The sequence below is a fragment of the Phoca vitulina genome, unplaced genomic scaffold (genome assembly GCF_004348235.1).
Source record: "Phoca vitulina isolate PV1807 unplaced genomic scaffold, GSC_HSeal_1.0 scaffold31, whole genome shotgun sequence".
Classification (NCBI taxonomy): Eukaryota; Metazoa; Chordata; class Mammalia; order Carnivora; family Phocidae; genus Phoca; species Phoca vitulina.
The window spans coordinates 18058439-18079143 of NW_022589734.1; the positions used below are offsets into that span (position 1 = coordinate 18058439).

The 20705-nt window shown below is 41.0% G+C and overlaps 1 protein-coding gene across 4 annotated transcripts in view; it reads left to right on the top strand.

The window, feature by feature from the left end:
• RNF144B (ring finger protein 144B) overlaps positions 1–20705 on the top strand; it is a 174353-nt gene that overhangs the window by 127691 nt on the left and 25957 nt on the right. For all 4 annotated transcript variants that reach the window (XM_032425016.1, XM_032425019.1, XM_032425018.1 and 1 more), the window contains 2 exons: positions 6497–6601; positions 17380–17440. In XM_032425016.1, coding sequence (XP_032280907.1) covers positions 6497–6601; positions 17380–17440 — 166 coding nt within the window. The remainder of the gene's footprint in view (positions 1–6496; positions 6602–17379; positions 17441–20705) is intronic.

Below are 20705 nucleotides of genomic sequence, written 5' to 3' on the forward strand. Positions count from 1 at the left end.
CATCAGGCTTCCTGCTAGGCGGGGAGCCTGCTTCTCCCTCTGCCTCTGCCTCTGCCTCTCTCTCTCTCTGACTCTCATGAATAAATAAATAAAAAAATATTTAAAAACAAAACAAAACAAAAATTGATTGTGTTTCTATATACTAGCAGAAGAAAATACGATAATGGTGCATTAAAACAACAATTAGTCACAATAATTTCAAAAGGAATAAAATACTTGGAATGAATTTAACAAAAGAAGCACAAAATTTATACTCTGAAAACTACAGAACATTATTGAAAGAAATTCAAGAAGACTAAATAGAAAGACACTCGATATTCATGATCAATACAGGCATACTTAGGAGGTATTGGGGATTTGGTTCCAGACTTAACTCAACAAAGCAAATATCGCAATAAAGCAAACCAAACGAATTCTCTCATTTCCCAGTGCATATAAAAGTTATGCCTACGCTATAGTCTTATACCATAGTCTTTTAAGTGTGCAATAGCATTATGTCCAAAAAAACTATGCACTCTGCTTAATTAAAAAATACTTTATTGCTAAAAAATGCCTAACCATCCTCTGAGCTTTCAACGAGTCACACTGACCAACAGATCACCATAACAAATATAATATGTAATGAAAAGGCTTGAAATATGATGAGAATTACCAAGGTGTGACACACAGGAAGCGAGCAAATGCTGTTGGAAACATGGCACTGATAGACTTGCTGGATGCATGGTTGCCACAAACTTCAATTTGTAAAAACGTACTATCTGTGAAGCACAATACACAAGGAATGCCGGTATTGTTAAGATGGCCATAAAATGGATCTATAGATACAAATCCTCTCAAAATCCCAAATATCTTCTTTGCCCAAATTGACAAGCTTATCCTAAAATTCATATGGAAAACTGAGGGAAAAAGAAGAGCCAAAAGAATTTTGTAGAAGAAGAAGAAAGTTGGAGAACTTGCTTCTGGTCTTCAAACTTACAATAGCATTATAATAAAACTGTGTCACACTGTCATAAGGATAGACAGATAGATCAATGGAATAGAATTGACAGTTCCAGAAATAAATTCTCATGTTTACTGTCAGCTGATTTCCATCAAGGGTGCCAAGACAGTTCAAAGAGGGGGAAAGAGTAGTATTTCAATAAACAGCGTGGGGGACAACTGGATACCATTTGCAACTGGACACCATTTGCAAAAGAATGAAGTTGGACTGTTTCCTCATACCGTGGACAAACATTAACTCAAATGGCTTCTGCCTACCTGTTAGAGCTAGACTTGCAAACTCTTTGAAGAAAATATGGGAAGTAGAAAAAATTTCATAACCTCAGCTTAGGCAAAGCATGAACATAAGAAAAAAAATTGGATTTCATCAAAATTAAAAACCTTTACGATGGACCTCCTCGGGGAAAATGAATAGATAACTCACAATATGGGATAAAATATTTGCAAATCATATCTGATACAGGACACCTGCAGAACATAAAAAGAAGTCTTATAACTCAGTAATAAAAACACAAATAACCCAATTAAAAATGGGCAAAGGATAGGAATAGACATTTATCCAAACAAGTCTGGATCAAAGAAGTCTCCCAACTTTGCGTGCCAGTCACAAGCCCAGGTTGTTAACTGCACTTTTGATCAACTGGCTGTAAATCATAGGTTCCCATGACCTCCTCCTTGGCTTCAATTAACATGCTAGAGCAGCTCCGAGAACTCAGAGAAGCATTTTACTTCCTAGATTATTGGTTTATTATAAAATGCTATAACTCAGGAACAGCCAGAGGGAAGACATGCATAGGGGCAAGGTGTGGGGAAAGAGCATGGATCTTCCAGGTCCTCCTAAATATAGCACTCTTATCAAATCTCCATGTGTTCAACAACCAGTAAGCTCTCTGAACTCAGACTTTTGGGTTTTTATGGAGGTTTCATTCCATAGGCATGACTGATTGAATCAATCACCGGTGGCCAATGATGTAACCTCCAGCCTCTCTCCCCTCCCTGGAGGTCAATGGATAGGACTAAAAGTTCCAACTCTCGACTCACAGAGTTGGTACCCCTGGCAACCAGTCCCCACGTGACCTAGAGGCATTCCCAAAGTCACCTCCTTAAGAAAAGACACTTTTTATCTCTCCCATCACTTAGGAGATTCCAAGGGTTTTAGAAGCTCTGTGCTAGAAATAGGAAGAATGTATTTGTATTTCTTATTACAAATCATAATATCCCGCTGCCCTTCCCATTAGTGTCTCATAGTTTCCAGTGTTTCTTGTCCATAGAAACATAACTGTCTTCTATCCTTTTCTTCAAGTCTCTGCCCTCTGCTAGGAAACTACAACCTCATCTGACTATCCTCCTGTCCTAATTATTTGTGAATGGTGACAGGATTATTCTAGAGACAGGGTTTTAATCAAAGACTTCTAAAGGCTGAAATTTCTGGTAATGTTGACAGGTGGACTGAGTGGAGAGAGTGAGACTTTGGGGGGTACATAATTATATACACCTAATTTTTTAGAGAGCACACACACACACACACACACACACACGCACGTGCACATTTAAGATGTGGGGAGGGGCAGAGGGAGAGAGAGAATCTTAAGCAGGCTCCACACCCACCATGGAGCCCAACATGAGTCCCGCTCCATCCCCAGGACGCTGAGATCATGACCTGAGCTGAAATCAAGAGTCAGATGCTTAATTGACTGAACCACCCAGGTGCCCCTATATCCACCTAATTTTTAAGTCCTAATTGTAATAAGTGCTACAAAGGAGACATAAAGAGTATTTATAGTCTTGGAAGGGTTTTAGGCAGATGACAGAAGGGATCAGATTTAGATTTTATTAAAGTTCCTTCTGCCAGCAATGTGGAGAATTATTAGAAAGAGGCAAAAACAGATACAGGAAGACTAGTGAATGGACTAAGGCAGAAACCCAGGTAAGAGGTAATGGAAAGTGGTCTAAGGATGGGGCAGAAGAGATTGATAGAGGTGAATAGGCCTAATCAGTACTTAGGACATGGGATGGAGAGGATTTTGGAACTTATTAAGTCACCCAGTAATGTGTTTTGTAGTACCTTCTACATGTTTTTCTGGAATCCATCAGAGAATAAGACCATGACTCTGTACTTCTAGTTGAATTTCTAGTGGGGCAACAAGATAATACACATGATGGTAGTTTTTTTTTTCCCCTCTTTCTTTCTGTTTTTATTTATAGTCAGATGAAACAGATGCCTGTTTCTTCCAGAATTGTTACCCATTTACTTAGGTTTGGTTTGCAGGGGGGTTCCTATGAATGTTTTTGCTTCTTTTGTGCTTCAGCCAGAGGTACTGGGGAAGAGAGGGAGGGCTTGAGATTAAATTCTTAGTGAAAGCTGATACGAGACATAGAACGAACGTAAGGTGCTGGAAAATTCAACAAGAAGCCATAACAGGGCTGGTTGTTGTTCCTCTTGGCCTCTGACTAGAAATGCACGCTATGCTATCCCCATACTCAGTCGCTTGTGCGACACATCTCTATCCTGAACCAGTGTTTCTTAGAATTAAAAAAAGGGCATATATATTTATGCCCTGTAGCCCGTGTATACAGCTCTAACTTCTCTCCTAAAATCACGGGTCATGTAATATTGTGGCCAGGAGAGTCCTTGTTGGCAGCTTCAGAAGGTACTGGGTTTACATGTCATGGATGCAACACCTAAGAACGTTACAGCAACAAATAGAACAGGGGCGCCTGGGTGGCTCAGTCCGTTAAGCGTCTGCCTCCATCTCAGGTCATGATCCCAGAGTCCTGGGCTCCCTGCTCAGCGGGAAGCCTGCTTCTCCCTCTGCCTGCTGCTTCCCTTGCTTATGCTGACAAATAAATAAATAAAATCTTAAAAAAAAACAAAAACAAATAGGACATCTATGATAAACTCTTGGGAAAACTTAGATTTCAACTTTACAAGTTTGCAAAAGAAGTTGAAATGCTTTTTTTTTTTTTGCCTGTAAAGACTCACATAGTCTTTTTGGTTTCTATTTGACTCTAAGCTTTTTCTGAGCCGAAGGCAGTCGCTTAACCAACTGAGCCACCCAGGCGCCCGACTCTAAGCTTTTTCTGAAGATGCAAATAGTTCTAAAGGGAGGCTGGAATGGAGGTGTGTATGCTGTGCTGTTGCAAATATCTGTTCTGTTGATGACGCTTCTGGACCACAGCGGCTTAACTGGTTCTCCGAAGGGAGTGGAGAAAGGATAATCACAGAAGGTCAGAGGATTAACATTTCCCCACAAAGTTTTTGATAGAAAGTCTCAGATCAAGTGAAGCAGAGTAGAAATAAAACCAAATATTCTGCAATTTGTGAATTTTTCAAAGGGCGCCCGTATGTAAAATTTCACGTTTGTGTTTTGTATGTGCGTGGGTGTTAAACCCTGTGAGGTAACCATAACAGATATTATCGTTTCTGGTTTTTCGGTGAGGGGAAGCAGGTCTGGGACACAGCCTAAGTAACTTTCCCATCATCACTTGCTAGTGTGGCACCGTGGCTAATGCCCAGATATTCTGAGAGATGCTCGTTGCACGACGGTCCACTTTGTTTTCCCACATACCTTCCCCTTGAGCCTAGAGACCATACGTTTTTAGAGTCTTTCTGCTCACGTTTCAGGTGGCAGCCGGGGAGCTCAAGGTGGTCACCCCGGCATCTCACGTTCTCAGGGGTGGCATCCGGGACGTGTAAAGCCATCCTGATGCCGGGGTGTATGTGGAGCATACGCACCTCCATTCCAGCCTCCCCGGAGTTTGCATCTCCAGAAAAAGGATGGAGTGCAGAGAGGTCCTCAGAACAGAGCCGGCGGACAGGCCGTCGCATCATTTATTCATTTGTCCTTGGGTGGGACGCTCCTGTTTGAGAGCCAGCTTTGCTCCCTCCTCTCAAGTGTTGCGTGTGCGCCGAAATTCTTCCCCGTGTTTCCTTGATACGGCTCTCTTCTGCTTCCCAGTCTTCTTAGCACGAGCGACCGTGTCTGGCACCGAAACTGCTAGAGCAAGTGATTGTTCCCCCTTCTCTCAAACAAGAAAATAAGAGGTAAAATGTAGCACCTACAGTGCAGCCAATTATAGGAAGAGTTCCGCAAGAGACCCCTGTTCCCAGACACCTTTTATTCTCCAATTCATACTGAATCAGGAGCATTTTCTCCATGTGTTTAAACATCGTTTGAAAATATTTTTCATGATTCTTCAGCGTGTCATCGTATGAATTTAGCATCATTTATTTACATGTTCTTCTATTTTGGATATTTGGGTTACTTTCTCATTTTTTCTGTGATGAATGGCGTAGGGGGAAAAAACGGACTCCTTGAAGAAGGGAATTATTTAGTACGTGAAGAAATACAAATCCGGTTTAAATGCTTTGCTTTAGTCATTACTTCAGTAGTACATTGTAACAGTAATTTCAATCAGGTAAATACATGATTAGTTTCCTGAAATAATGCCATTGTGATATTCGTTTTATTTGCAGATAGGGAAAAAGAATAAAGACGGGGGTACCTGGGTGACTCAGTCGGTGAAGTGTCTGCCTTCAGCTGAGGTCATGATCCCAGGGTCCTGGGATCGAGCCTCATGTCCGACTCCCTGGTCAGCGGGGAGTCTGCTTCTCCCTCTGTGCCCTCCACCCCACTTGCGCGCTCTCTCTCTCAGATAAATAAAATAAAATAAAATAAAATGAGTTTTCTTAGATAAGTCAGTGCCTTACTCTTACAATTGACCCTTGAACAATGCAGGGGTTCAGGGCACTGCCTGGCCCCCCCATGCAGTCAAAAATCCACATATAACTTGACTCCCCCCCAAACTTAACTACTCATAGCCTACTGTTGACCAGAAGCCTTACTGATAACATAAACAGTTGATTAATACATATTCTGTATATGTGTTATATACTGTATTCTTACAATAAAGTAAGCTATAGAAAATGTTAAGAAAGTCATAAGAGAAAATACACTTACAGTACTGTATTTATTGAAAAAACCCTGCATATCAGTGGACCCGCGTAGTTCAAACCCGTGTGGTTCAAGGGTCAACTGTATTTTGATTCTGTTTGGCTAGCTCAGCATGAGAGTCACATGGTTCTACTTTTGGGCAAACTTTGAGGGAGAGGACCATTAAGTAAAAATGGAACTGGGAAGTCACATAAGTTAAAAAAAAAAAAAAAAAAAGACAAAGAAGGTTTTTACCATCAGGGCAAAAGAGGGTTTCTTCTTTCCCACATCCGTGGTGGATAAAATGTGTGAGTATGCAGGAATTTGACTTGTTGCCTTGCATAAACTCAGTATTCTTAGGATGAGGTCATACGTAATTAATCACCTGTCTTGCATTCTTTCCCAAGTGATGGCTCTTAGTGTTCACACGGGTGATAACTTTGGTTTCCCGAGTTCAGGAGCCCCAGGACTGCCAGTGAAGGAAGAGGAGGCAATGGTGGTTATGGGACCTTCGTGCTACTGTAAGGCAGTGGGTAATTGTCTTTTTTCTTCTTAACTTGTAGTGCTTGAAACAATACCTGCAGCTGGCCATCCGAGAAGGCTGTGGGTCTCCCATTGCTTGCCCCGACACAGTGTGCCTGAACCACGGGACCCTGCAGGAAGCGGAGGTATGCACGAGTCCCATGACCTTCCCTCTTGCCTGTTGACGTTATTCTCTAGGATCTTGACTATGTACTTCCCTGCCGGGGGCGGGGGGGTCTAGAAACAAAATACAGAGGCTTACTTTTTAAAGGAGTACTTTATTGCCACACACCTATGGATTCTTCATACAGACTGTTAAAACTGTTACTTACCTCAGTTCTATTGATAAATGCTATCTTCGTGTTGAAGAAGCTCTAGAATAGGCGAAGGTGCTAGGAATCAGGTTTACCAGATTGCCATTTGGAGGCTGAAGAGTGAGTGGTCTTGTGATCGTTAATACTTTAAAGATAAACAGATGACAGATTTTAACCAGTTATAGACAATATAAAGTACTGCAATTCTACAAAGGTAGATGGAGTTGAATCATTTCCTTTCATTTGATGTTTATCAGGCATCAGAAATATCCTTTTTGAATGAGTTCTCCCATTTTCTTAAGATTGTGATATATCCCTTTCCTTTGTTTCTTCAATCCCCAATCAGGAGCTTGCCCTTGAATCTACTTTTTTTTTTTTTTTAAAGGTTTTATTTATTTATTTATTTATTTGAGATAGCACGAGTGGGGGCCAGAGGGAGAGGGAGAAGCAGGCCCCCTGCTGAGCAAGGAGCCCAATATGGGACTCGATCCCAGGACCCTGGGATCATGACCTGAGGAGAAGGCAGACGCTTCACCGACTGAGCCACCCAGGTGCCCCTTGAATCTGCTTTTAATCATCAGGTCTTGCTCACTTTATTTATTTGTGAGAGAGAGAGAGAGAAGGAGAGCACAAGCAGAGGGAAGAGGCAGAGGGAGAAGCAGGCTCCCCGCTGAGCAGGGAGCCCGACGTGGGACTCGATCCCAGGACCCTGAGATCATGACCTGAGCTGAAGGCAGATGCTTAACTGACTAAGCCACCTAGGCGCCCGGGACAGCTCACTTTAATTCAGAAGATAACCAATGCTAGCCCATCTTTGGGAAGATTGTAAGCATTGCTCCATTTACTTCTTTGCTTTTGGCTTGATTATTAGAAAATTATGGACTCTGTTATGGGAAGAGGTCCCAAGAAACAGAGGAAATAAGTTATTCGTTCAGCAAACATAGCTCACCTGCTGTGCATTAGGTGCTTTCTGGGTGCTTTCATAGCTGGTTTACCATCTAATCCCTTCAACAGACTTAGAAATGGACGCCCAGGGGGTTTAAGTAATTTGCCCAAGGGTGCATATCTAAAACACAGAAGAGCTACAGTTCTAACCCAGTTCTTTCTGACCACCATAACTACATGGCTCTAAGAGTAGAACGAGGTAGGTAGGTAGATTGTGTGATAAAGGACTTGATAATTGGAGACTCAGTAGTGTGCGTGTGTGTGCGTGAATATATATACATATATGTGTGTGTATGTGTTGATATGTCTTGTGTGTGTGTGTGTATATATATATATACACACACACATATATATACACAATCTCCTCTGTAAGGAGGAGATTGTAAGCAAAGCAGGCAGAAAGATGTTTATAGATCATTTTTAACCAATCTGCAACTGGGTGTCTCATGTTCAGCTTATAGAATATCAGCTAGGTGTTACAAGTGAGCTTGAAGTATTTTCTAGGGAAGGATAAAAGGAATACATAATGATTTAGAAGTGATTCATTTTAGGAAAATCAGGAAATAGTGGAATGTTTTTGATAAAAAAGTAATATTGAATATGTCATCCTGTGGTGAGAAATGTTGCTTTCTTTTGTGTGAGAAAAGTAGAGAAGGAAATTAAAGTGAGGAAAGATTGGGTGAGCTATACAACTTGGAAGTGGGTTTTAAAGTAGGACTCGGGTGTTCAGGAGCATCTTTCGATGCATAATCCTTCTAGAAAAGGTGCTTCCTTTTTGATTTGCTTCTGTCGTATTCTGATCAGTCAGCAGTGTTTATTAAGTGTGCAGAGTGTGCCAGGCCCTGTTCCAGGTCAGGATAGAGAGGTGAGTAAGATCGGCCCAGTGCTACCCTCATGGAGCTTCTGATCTAGCAGAGTGACATTAACCTGATGACAAGTGAGATTAACCACAGGCCCGTATCCTAGACCTTGTGCTGTCCAATCCAGTAGTCGCTTGTTCCATATATTACTTACATTTAAATTAATTAAGATTAGGGGCGCCTGGGTGGCTCAGTTGGTTAAGCGTCTGCCTTTGGCTCAGTCATGATCCCAGGATCCTGGGATTGAGCCCTGCATCAGGCTCCCTGCTCATCAGGGAGTCTGCTTCTCCCTTTCCCTCTGCCTCCCACTTCCCTTGCTTGTGCTCTCTCTCAATCTGTCAAATGAATAAATAAAATCTTAAAAAAATTAATTAAGATGAAATAAAATTAAAAATTCATTCCTTTGGTTGTCCTAATCATGTCCTGAGTGCCCCGTAGCCACATGTGGCTCATGGCGGCCAGATTAGACAGCACCGAATATGACATCTCCAACATTGCAGGAAGTTCAATGGCACAGCGTTGTAGACTTAAATGAATGGTAACCACTAGCCGTTGACAATTCGGATATCAAATGTTAGAGCTACTGTGTTCAGACAAGTGGGTGAGGAGAGTCTGTCTCGCAGCTCTCTGGAACAGAATTTAACTTTTCTGATTTTCTTAGTATAGAATTTTCTTTTCATATTCGCCTGTAGTTCTCCCCTCCGTCTTATTTCTTACCCTTTTCCCATCATACATGCTTATCCCACTTTCTCGGTACTCATTCCATGTACCCAGTTTGACTCTAAAAACAGTTTAACTTTTAGGCTGTATGGAAACCAAACAAACCCACAGTGTCTCTTAGAAATTACCAAAGGGTATTTGAAAAAAAAAAAAAACAGAACAAAAACGTCTTCTGAACTAAACTATGGTATTTCTTCAATTCTTCAAAGTCTGTTTCCCATTAGGTGAGTAGGAAGACACTCCAAGGCATTAAAAGGACCGGTTCTATTCTCACTGGTCTGCTGAGAGCCTGACTAAAAATGGGCGTGAATGTACAGTCATCAAAGTTCTTAACCAATGGGCCACTTTTTTTCCACCCCAGAGTAAAAAATTGTGGTGGTGGTAGTAACGGTCTCTCATTTTGAATTGAGACATGAATAGAACCTTATGTTAGAGATATTGGTAGCTTTCCCAATTTATATGGGACCATTCCTTTCGAAGCAGATACCACATACACATGAACTTGGGCTGTACCATCTTCCTTTCTGGCTTCCTTTACATCAAGCTTTCCTTGTATATAGTTATTATTATAATAGCTCTTTTTTTTTTTTAAGGTTTTTTTTTTAAAGAGAGAGCACACGCACAAGCAGGGGGAGTGGCAGAGGGAGAGGGAGAAGCAGGCTTCCCGCTGAGCAAGGAGCCGAACGTGGGGTTCGATCCCAGCACCCAGGGATCATGACCTGAGCCAAAGGCAGATACCGACTGAGCCACTCAGGTGCCACCCCCCTTTGTGTGTGTGTGTGTGTGTGTGTGTGTAGCCCAGTGTGGGGCTTGAACTCTTGACCTTGAGATCAAGACCTGAGCTGAGATCAAGAGCCGGATGCTTAACTGACTGAGCCATCCAGGCGCCCCTATAATAGGTAGCTCTTAATCCAGATATGATTGAGTATATCATAATGGGGCTTATCCGCCTTATGCTTGACTGGATTCTGTCTCTACGACTATTTCTTCTGACTTTTAAAAAATGTTTAATTATACAGGTAACACATAAATATACTTTGCGTGTTAAAAATAGTTCTGGTTAAGACTCAAGTTCCCTTGGTGCAGCTGCTGTTTATGTTAAAATACATGGTTCTTCATCATTCACTGTCTTATAAAATGCATGTAGGTAGGACATTTCTTCATCTTCAGAGGACACCAGGCATTTAAGCTCTTTGCTCCAAATGCTTTCCAATGTAGATCTAGCCCATGTGGTTGCCCATGTTCCTTGCATCTGCCCCTGCTCACTGTGGGTCCTGCCTGCCTTCTTACTGCTTCCAAATGAGCTCAGCGGTGGCTCTGCCCCTGAACTTTTATTCATCAGCAATAGCTCCATTAGCAAAGCATGTAATGCCCGATCCAAGTACTGTTTGCTTCTGGAGGAAAACAGTAGAAAAGGCATCTTCGCTTCCATGTCACGCAAGCTGGTGGGAGGCTGGGGGCCCCTGGAAAAGTAAAACTTGCCCTCCCTGCATCATCTGGTAGTTTCAGCTGGTGGTGGGCTTTTATCATGTACCTGATCTGGGAATCTTGTCAACTATGGAATTACGAGAGGTGGGAGGCAGACTGTTCTGGCAGCATTACTTCGGGCAAGGCCCTGGGAGTTCATAGCCCTGTTAAAAAGGTGATGACTACTGGAGCTGTTCCCTTACCGTGTTAGGGAAGTCACGAGCCATCCCCCGCTGGGGGAGCCTGAGCCATTTGTTGCGGCCTGGTAAAATTTGAGCGGTGAGCGCATACCTACCATTACATGGCCTGAGAAATTCAACTTCTTCCCTCTGCCAGTTGGCAGTGGAAGGCAGGGAACAGCTCCTCAACAACCAAGTCTCCTTCCAAGTCCTGGGGCATTGAAGTGACCAGCCTGCATCTTCCTGCTAGAGCCCCCCCCGCCATGCCCCAGAGCAAGGATGGGGGCAGCTGCTCGTGCCAAGAATGGGGGCTCCAGAATTTCTATAGGAGGGGGCTTAGGCTGTGGGGCACTGTGGAGGACTAGGAGAGAGGAAGGGGGGCGTGGAGTACTAAGGAATTTGAAGCTACATTTGCAAAATAAATACAGATTTTACTCATGTTGCATGTTTATCAGGGTGGCTCTGGGCAAGGCTGCTGGAGTTCTAGCGAGCCACGTGCTCCCCGCCTCAGCACAGCCCCCACTTGCTGTGTCCTCTCGTCACACTCTTCCTTCCCAGCATCACAGTGTGAGGTGGGGCAGAGGGAAGATAAGGATGCCCAGCCAAGCGGCTAGGTTCCTGTTGCTGTGGGTTAAGGATCTGAATGAAGGGACCAAGTATGTCTGTAATAACCTTTGGCTGCGAAGCGTGTTAGCGGGACAAGAGTCGAACCTTGGGGTGGCGAAGGATAAAGGAATCTGCCCCTGCCAGCGTTGATAGATATTTTTAGGGTTCCAGTTGAATTTTGCTTTGGAATGGATTTAAAGCTTTGCTTTAAAACTGCATCTAAGTGGAGAATAATGTTTCTGTTTCTAAGCTTCTTCTTCACCTAAAGGCAACTATAAGAAGGGTAAGCAGCAGTGGGTTGAACGCATCACATGGGTGGGCGCATGGACAAATCCCTTTTACCCATGGAGGAGCCACGGGAGAAAGGCAGAGGAGGATGTGGGAGGGCGTCCTGAAGCCTCTGGAGAACAGGGGAAAAAGCAACAGCAAAAGCGGCCCTCTTCAGGGAACGGTGGGAACAGTTCCCGCCTGGCATTCCAGCTCCCGCCATCTTTTTCACTTCCCAGGTGGCCCTGCCTTCAGGCTCTCAGACAGTGTTGCCGTCTTGTTTTTTTCCAGCAGGTTTCAGTATCTGGCATGGACAGAAGGAGATGTGAGCTTGTTAGTACACTCAAGTGATGAATGAGAGGAGGTTAGGAAGCGCAGTTCTTATTTTCTGGGTTGAGACCGGAAACCTGGGTAGTTTTTGTATCAGTGTGATAAGACACTTACCCATACAGCTAGGACTATTTCTCTTGCCAGTATTTTTGCAAGTCATAGCACCTCAAACATTGCCAAAGCTTTGACATGCTCTAATGATCTCCTCGTGGTCAATTCCATCTTCAAATATACTGATCTCTTGTATTCTTTGGTCTCTTTAATGTTTTAAAGCAACTGTAGCATTCGTATGGTTTAAAGGGCCAAACTCAAGTGAAGACTAGGCTTTTCTTTCTTCTTTTTCTCTTCTGTCCTGCTTTCCAGACCTTGATGAGTGGTACTTGCATGAAGCCAATCCCTAACCTCAATGTTTTAACCATTTCATTTTCCTAATATATATTATAATCTTTTATATGGGGGCACCTGGGTGGCTCAGTTGGTTAAGCATCTACCTTCGGCTCAGGTCATGATCTCAGGGTCTTGGGATCGAGCCCCACATCAGGCTCCCTGCTCAACGGGGAGTCTGCTTCTCCCTCTGCCCCTCCCCCTCCGCTCATGCTCTGTCTCTCACTTTCTCTCTCAAATAAATAAAATCTTTAAAAAAATCTTTTATATACATATTGTATTTTATATATAAGATATTGGCCAACTGTCAGTATTATGGGAACACATCACTTTCAGCATAAATGCTTTTCTGGCAAACAGGCTCTCCCCCCCCCCCCCCATTTCCTTTAGTTTTTGTACGGCTAGTGTCAATGTAGGTGGTGATGCTTGCTTAGATGTTATGATCATAGTTAATGTAGTAAACAAAGGTATACCTCACTTTTCCTATTCTTCTCAATTGTGAATGTTAGATGTATCCAGTTAACCATCATGTATAACAGTTACAGCACCCCATGTGTATGTATATTTTGAGTGCCCTGGTTATCTTGTGCCATAGTTGGAGTGGAATGGAAAACCACACTTCCAGTAAAGTAGGAACTGAGTTTTTAATAAGTATCCTCAGGTTCATTTTTACCAGGAAAAAAAAACAAAACAGAGTGCAATTATGGGCAATTAGTAGCTTTTTGTTCTTCTTGTTCTGATGTTACTGCTTTTATTCTGTTAAAATTAAACTGAGTTTATTTTCTCTTTGATTTAAATTTTCTTTCTTTTTGGAAAGAATTTCTAGAATGATGAGGATGAGAAAAAGTGGTCTTTCATGCTTGGATTGGAGGAGAGAGAAATTTTGTTTAACAGGCAGATTAACATAAATTTCAAAAGAGAAATAGCAATAAAAAATCACTTTAAATCAAGATAAGAATTTCTTAGATCTGATGGAAGTGGTCTCTTGATAGTTGAGAAGATACTTGGAAATTTTTGTTTTTACAGCTTGAATGTGGAGCTGCTCATTAATGGATTAGAACCCACTGAATACAATAAATATCAGTAGTCCATACTGACCTGAATAAATAAATGAATAATAAATAAATGAGGGAGAAGGGACAGCTTTTTTTTTTATTTTTTTTAAGATTTTATTTATTTATTTGAGAGTGAGAGAGAGAGAGATCACGAGCCGGTGGGGAGGGGCAGAGGGAGAAGCAGACTGCCCGCTGAGCAGGAAGCCCAATGCAGGACTGGATCCAAGGACCCTGGGATCGTGACCTGAGCTGAAGGTAGATGCTTAACTGACTGAGCCACCCAGGCATCCGGGACAGCTCTTTCTTACAGTAGAATTCTAATAAACAAATACAGAATGAATGTTGGAAATAGAAAATCCTCATTAAGCAAATATCACAGTAATGACTATTGTAGGCAAGAATTATCAATAGATACAACAATTAGTGGAGCAAAGTTATGATGAGAAACAGGATATTTGCAGAATCTCAAAACGTATACCTACAAGAACAAGATACTTGCTGATTACAAAGGGTGGAGAAATTTGGTAGACACCACCGTAACCAAGTTAAAAAGTCAACATTACCAGTAATGAGATGGGTGTCCTCATGTACTTCCTGGATGGCTCAACATCACTTCTGTGATATTCTTACCAAAACTGCACAGCCTCAACCTAATCATGAGAAAGCATCAGACAAACCCAAATCGGAGAACACTGTAGCACATAACTAGCCTGTACTCTTCAAAGTCATGAAAGGTCAAGGTCATGAAAGGCAAAGACAAACTGAGGAACTGCCACAGATTGGAGAAGGCTAAGGAGACTCGGCATCTTGGACTGAAAAAAAAAAAAAAGATATAAGTAGGACAATTTTTGAGCTTGGAATAAGGCTCGCAGATAGTTTGTTTTATATCAGTGTAAATTTTATTATTCTTACCTATGGTTATGTAAGGTAAGTTGGGGAGAAGTTGGGGAGAATGGGATTTAAGAACTCTACCCAAGTTTCACAATTCTTTGTCAGTCTAAAATTATTTTAAAATAAAAAAGTTAAAAAGGAACGTTCTGATATAATTTTGAACAATTTGGAATTTCTTTGTTGGCAGGGAGAGAATAGTTATATATCGCAAGACACTTCTTTATAATCTCTTTTGTTGGAGTTCCAGTTTTGCAATCAGCTTGAGAGTCTTTGTGATTGTTTCGGGTTTTGTTTTGTTTTTTAAAGCAGTAGCCCTTTAACCTGCGATCTAATTGAGCCTTCAGTGATCATCCTAACACATTTATTTCAGGTTTATAATTGTAAAAGATCTTGAGCAATAGTGACTTAGCTCCAAATGGCAGTGGAACTGGGAATTTAATACTTTGGATTGTCTTTTTTACAAGGTCCAGCTTTCTCTAAAGCCATGGGTATAACAGAAACATTTCAGAGAACTAGCCTAATCTGTAAAAGCCAACAAATGGTAAGGTCAAGGAGTCGATTCTTTTTTTCCCAAGGAGTAGATTTAAAAAAAAAAAAAACAACCTTATGTGTCTTTATTGCCTTCTGAATAATTTAAGCTCCTTCTCTGCCCCCTTTCCTCATCTGTCTCCCCAAGTTTCTGGCCACTGCTTTACCCTTGATGCATTGTCAAACAGAATACTGAGAAGGTACAAATCTAAGTGGTGGGGTCTGGGAAGAGAATGGTGGTGATGGAACAAACTTTTTTTTTTACCACAAATTTCAATAGAAAAAAATTGATTTACCTTATTAAGTCTTAATTCCATAAAAATCTTTGGTCTATAAAAAATAATAAATAGGAGATTTAAAGTAGAGTAAGAGACCAAAAAAATTAGAGACCTCTGACTTCCCTGTTGGCAGTGATGTGTCCTCTGATGAAATTTATCTTTCTAATTTAAAATTAAACATCCATCTCTACTGTTGTTGACTTTTTACTGCATTAATTTGTGTGACCTTTCTCATTAGCATTTCATCTGTGTCTAAAGTACTTTATCTCCTGTTTGCTTCATCTTCCATCAATTGTATTTGACAGAGCTGATACATATATTGCATGTCATTGAAAAAAAAATCAGAATTTTTAGGAGTTGACTTTGAGGGGTTTGAAGAAGTTCTTCATCAGTCCAGAAACTGTTTTAGACAGGGGCAAGTAGAGTACAGGACTGTCCCATAGAATCAAAGGCCTTTTTTGGGGGCGGTGGTTAAAAATAGATATACAGACTCTCACTGAGATCTCTTGGGCAAAAGATAACATCATCTCCAAGTCCCCTTGGCCCAAAAGTTGAAGTAGTATTAGATTATTTGTCCTCTACCACAATGAAGCAGTGACTAAGTCAGGAGTTGAATTCAGATTCCTCAGTGCCTCCCATCCCTTTGGTTACCTGTGTCTTCTGTCTCCAACTCAGAATTTTTTTTGAGACACCTTTGTCTTTTCAGAAGGATGTCCAGGCGGTATTATAACAGACGAAACAAAACTGGCTTTCAGTGTAATAAAGGTCTAACCACACTTTTTAAAAAAGTATGGTACAACACGCATCATATAAAATTAACCATAATTTTTTTACAGTGATTGCTCAGGAGCGTTATTTAAAGTGCCAGATGAAAATGCAACCTTTTCCTCCCAGCTGGAGAAAAATGTTATAATTAAATTAAATTTATGTTTTACTGTACTTGGAATGGAGAAGACTGAACTTGCCTGTTTTGCAGTCCTTCATACATTTTAGCTAACTTCGTTTAATTCATTTGCAAAATAAATTGAATTTTTTTTGTGAGGAGGAGGATTCGATTTTGAAAAGCTTTTAAAATGTACTATATTTGTTAAGTACAATTTTTAACTGCCTCATTTTTTTACTCTTATTTTCTTAAAGCAGACTTCCTTTCATTAGTTGCAGGAACTTCTGTCTAGATATATTTTATACCAAAGGATATGTAATGCTTTCGAGTCAGAATTGCCAAGCCTACGCCTGTGTCCTCTATCAAGTTGCTAAATGTTTTGAAGCCTAATATCAAATCCTTGGGTCTTCTCAGTTATAAATCTTTTCAGCAACATCAATATAGTTGACGTCAATGGAACTATTATTTTTAGAATCCCAGTTTAAGAGCAGTTAGCTTTTCCTGCATCTGACTTTGAAATGCAATTTAAAAGGATTAATCTGAAATGTCATTTGGTTAGGTCTGAATCACTGTCATTTACTTGTAAACCTTTGGTTCATATCGCCATCTGCAATGGAAATAGGAATCGAGCCACAAGAAATATCTTTAGCATTTCTTTTCTACCAAGACATGGATGGCAATGAGGGACAACCAAGGGCCCCCTGAAGTGATTTTTTTTTTTTTTTTGTCTGAAGAAATTATTTTCATGTTGCTTAGAAGGTTCTATTCCTGAGGAAACTAATGAGGTTTTCATAATTCCTGAGGCACGATCTACCTGACCTTAGATTTTAAGGTTCTAAAGCTAGAACCATAATCTTTTAAACATTTCTTAAATGAATGTGGAGTGATAAAGAAGCATCTTGCATATATATATACATAACTAATTGGGGAAGTCCAAAAGTTTGGTTGTCTGGTCCTAGCAGCTGCTGAGGGTAAGAATGGAATTTGACCAAGGAGTCCTGTCGTGGGTGCCTTGAGTTGCGACTCCTAGCCGTGGTGGAGGACTGGTGCTGCTGTAGGAATTGCTGCTTGTCTTACCATGGGAACTGTGGAGAGAAAAAGAAGTTCTCAAACCACTGATGAAAGTAAGCCAGACAAGAAGGAGAGGTCCTAGGAGGCTGGAACTCTGGGCTCCAGTGAGGACAGAGACCTCATCTTGTTAATATCTCTGGTTTCAGATTGCCTGCCTGGTGCCTGTGGATCAGTTTCAGCTTTACCAGCGGTTAAAATTTGAACGAGGTACGTATGCCCTCTTCTTTCTGTCCCCACGGTGAGTTGCGGCTTTCTATGTGTCATCTTCACGCTCACCTCCATAGAAGGCTAAGGAGGCTGTGGGCTGTCAACAAAGCCACAAGGGCACTCCGAAAGGGGAAAAACTGTAATTGCAATGTAACATTTCAGCTTTCTCAGCCACAGGCAGAAAAAATGCAGACTAGCAGGAAATAGAAGCTTCCTTATGTTGGCTGTTGTGTATTTTTGATTTGGCTCATGTGAGAGAAGTTCTTCAAAAGTTGGATAGTTTTACAAAACAGTATGTTCCTTCAAATGGGTTTTACCACCGGCTTTCCCACTCTTGAAGATCACTTTAAAACCTTCATCGACCCAAACATTTTTACTGCTGCGTGTAATATTCACCATTTGTTCTTTTGATACTGCACCTGAATCACCCTGATGGCTGTGTGTGTGTCATTCTAATACGATTTACAATCTATCAGGCTCATTTTCTTTCTGACTTTGGCCTTGGGGTAATTTATATAGCTTTTCTTTTTGTACTGCCTATTTATCTGTCAGATTTATTTATTTTTTGATCCTTTACCACGATCTTTTTTAAGGAGCCATTTCCCTCCTGTCACACTCTGTACATTCTTGAACTAAATGGTCTGTTTTTCTTTCTTTCTTTTTTTTTTTTTTAAGATTTTTAAATCTATTTTAGAGAGAAAGTGTACGTGCACAAGCGGGAGGAGGGGCAGAGGGAGAGGGCAAGAGGAAGCAGACTCCCTGCTGAGCGCAGAGCCTGATGCAGGGCTCCATCCCAGGACTCTGAGGTCACAACCTGAGCTGAAACCGAGAGTCGGATGCTTAACTGACTGAGCCCCCCAGGCGCCCCTAAATGGTCTGCTTTTCTATATCTAAGAAATAGGAGAAAATTGTTCCGCTAGAACGCATTGTCTCATTGCGTATATAAAATAAACTCTCATCTAGCATGAACGTACAATTTTCTGATTGCTAACTTTTAAATCTGGATTAGTAAAGTCTAAGAGGTAAGATGGGGGAAAGAGGAACATTTCTCTCTCATGTGTGAGTCTTTCATAGGTGGCCTTGCGTATCTTTGCTTTGATGCATTATAAATTGATCAAATAGTTTGACTCATACATAGAATTTATTTTTTTCTCACAGATGCCCATGCCCCACTACAGATCCCATGAATTGATAATGGATTTTATTATCCCTATTTTATAGATGAAGAAAGTGACAATTGCAGAGGTTGAGACCTGCCTAGCATCATATAGACTGTGTCTAAGCTTCTATATCTATATGAATAATTCCATATTTTTTTATTAGGGTAACATCTATCAAAAACATAAACCTTACCATTTCACCCATTTTAGGTGTACAATTCAGTGGCCTGTTGTGCAACCATCACTCCCATCTATTTATCACCCCAAGCAGAAACTATAATTAAATAATAACTTCCCATTTCCCTTTTTTCCCCAGCCCCTGGTAACTTGTACTCTGCTTACTGTCTATAAATTTGCCTAGTGTAGATATTTCATGTAAGTGGAATCATACAATATTTTCCTTTTGTGTCTGGCTTATTTCACTTGGTATAATGTCTTGAAGGTTCATCCATGTTGTGGCATGTATCAGGACTTCATTTCTTTTTATGGCTAAGAATAATATTCCATTGTATGTATATACCACATTTTGTTTAACCATTCATCTGTTGAAGGATACTTGGGTTGTTTCTACCTTTTGTCTATTGTGAATAATGCTGCAGTGAACATTGGGGTACAAGTATTTTTTTGAGTCCTTGCTTTCAGTTCTTTTGGGTATATACCTAGGAGTGGAGTTGCTGAGTCAAATGGTAATTCTATGTTTAGTGTTCGAGGAACTGCCAATAAGACATTTTTACTATTGTAAAGTATGGGAGTACATTACATTTGGAAGTATGTTAAGTCTGGTGACCATTTGGTTCAACTCCTTCATTTTATAAGAAAGGAAACCAAGGTCCAGAGACATTTTGATCTGAGGTGATTCTGGAAGGCAATTTGTAATTCTTCAGTATCAATTCATATACTTCTTCATTATCATCCATAATAAAGAATTATTATTAGAAAATAGGCATGCCAGAGGGCCCGCCCCCAGCTGCCCAGGACTCCTGTTATCTCTGCGCCTAGCGAGCGCCCCGGAAGCTGCTGCCCCATCCTGGGATCATGATGGGCAGCAAGATGGTGTCTGCCAGCAGGGTCGTTCAGGTAGTCAAGCCACATACTCCATTAATAAGGTTCTGTGACAGGGGCGCCTGGGTGGCTCAGTTGGTTAAACGGCTGCCTTTGGCTCAGGTCATGATCCCAGGGTCCTGGGATCAAGCCCCGCATCGGGCTCCCTGCTCCATGGGGAGCCTGCTTCTCCCTCTGCCTCTGCCTGCCTGCCGCTCCTTGTGCTTGTGCTCGCTCTCTCACTCTCTCTCTCTCTGTGTCAAATAAATAAATAAAAAATCTTAAAAAAAAAAAAATAAGGTTCTGTGACAGAAGAGACAATCCGAAACCTGATGATATCACAAGTTTTGAGATCAGCAGGACTACCGTCTCACTCTTCAATTTCACAGCATTCTAAGGGAAGTGAATCCCCAGATTTGCTGATGCATCAGGGTCCACCAGATACTGCAGATATAATAAAAACATTACCTCAGAAATACAGAAGGAAACTTGTATCTCATGAAGAAATTGAATTTATTCAACGTGGAGGTCCAGAATAATCACTTACAGTGTGGCTGCCATTTGTCATCAGACAAAAAAGTAGTCTTTACAATAAAGGACTTCCAAAATGGCACAAGCGAAATTATATAGTAAACAACTTGAATAAATACTCTGCAAAAAAAAAAAAAGAAAGAAATCTAGAAAATTTAGATGGACAACTGTATTTCCTAATATATGTGTGTTGGTCAGCTTCTCCACAAGCTTACTTAATTGTTTATATGCTTATTAAAGTATACATTTTTAAATGTTAAAAAAAAAAGAAAATAGGCATGCCAAGTAAGAGTAAATTTAAATTAATACAGTGTTACATAATGGAATTTACTTGATTGGCATAGTCTTTATCTAAATTGTATACCTCATTTTTACTCGGTAGACTTCCTACCTCAAACTCAAGACTTATTAGCTGGGTGACTTTCAGGTCTATTCCATGAAAGGTTTTTTTTTTGTTTGTTTGTTTTTAAGATTTTATTTATTTAAGAGAGAAAATGAGAGAGCACAACCGGGGGGGAGGGGCCCAGAGAGAG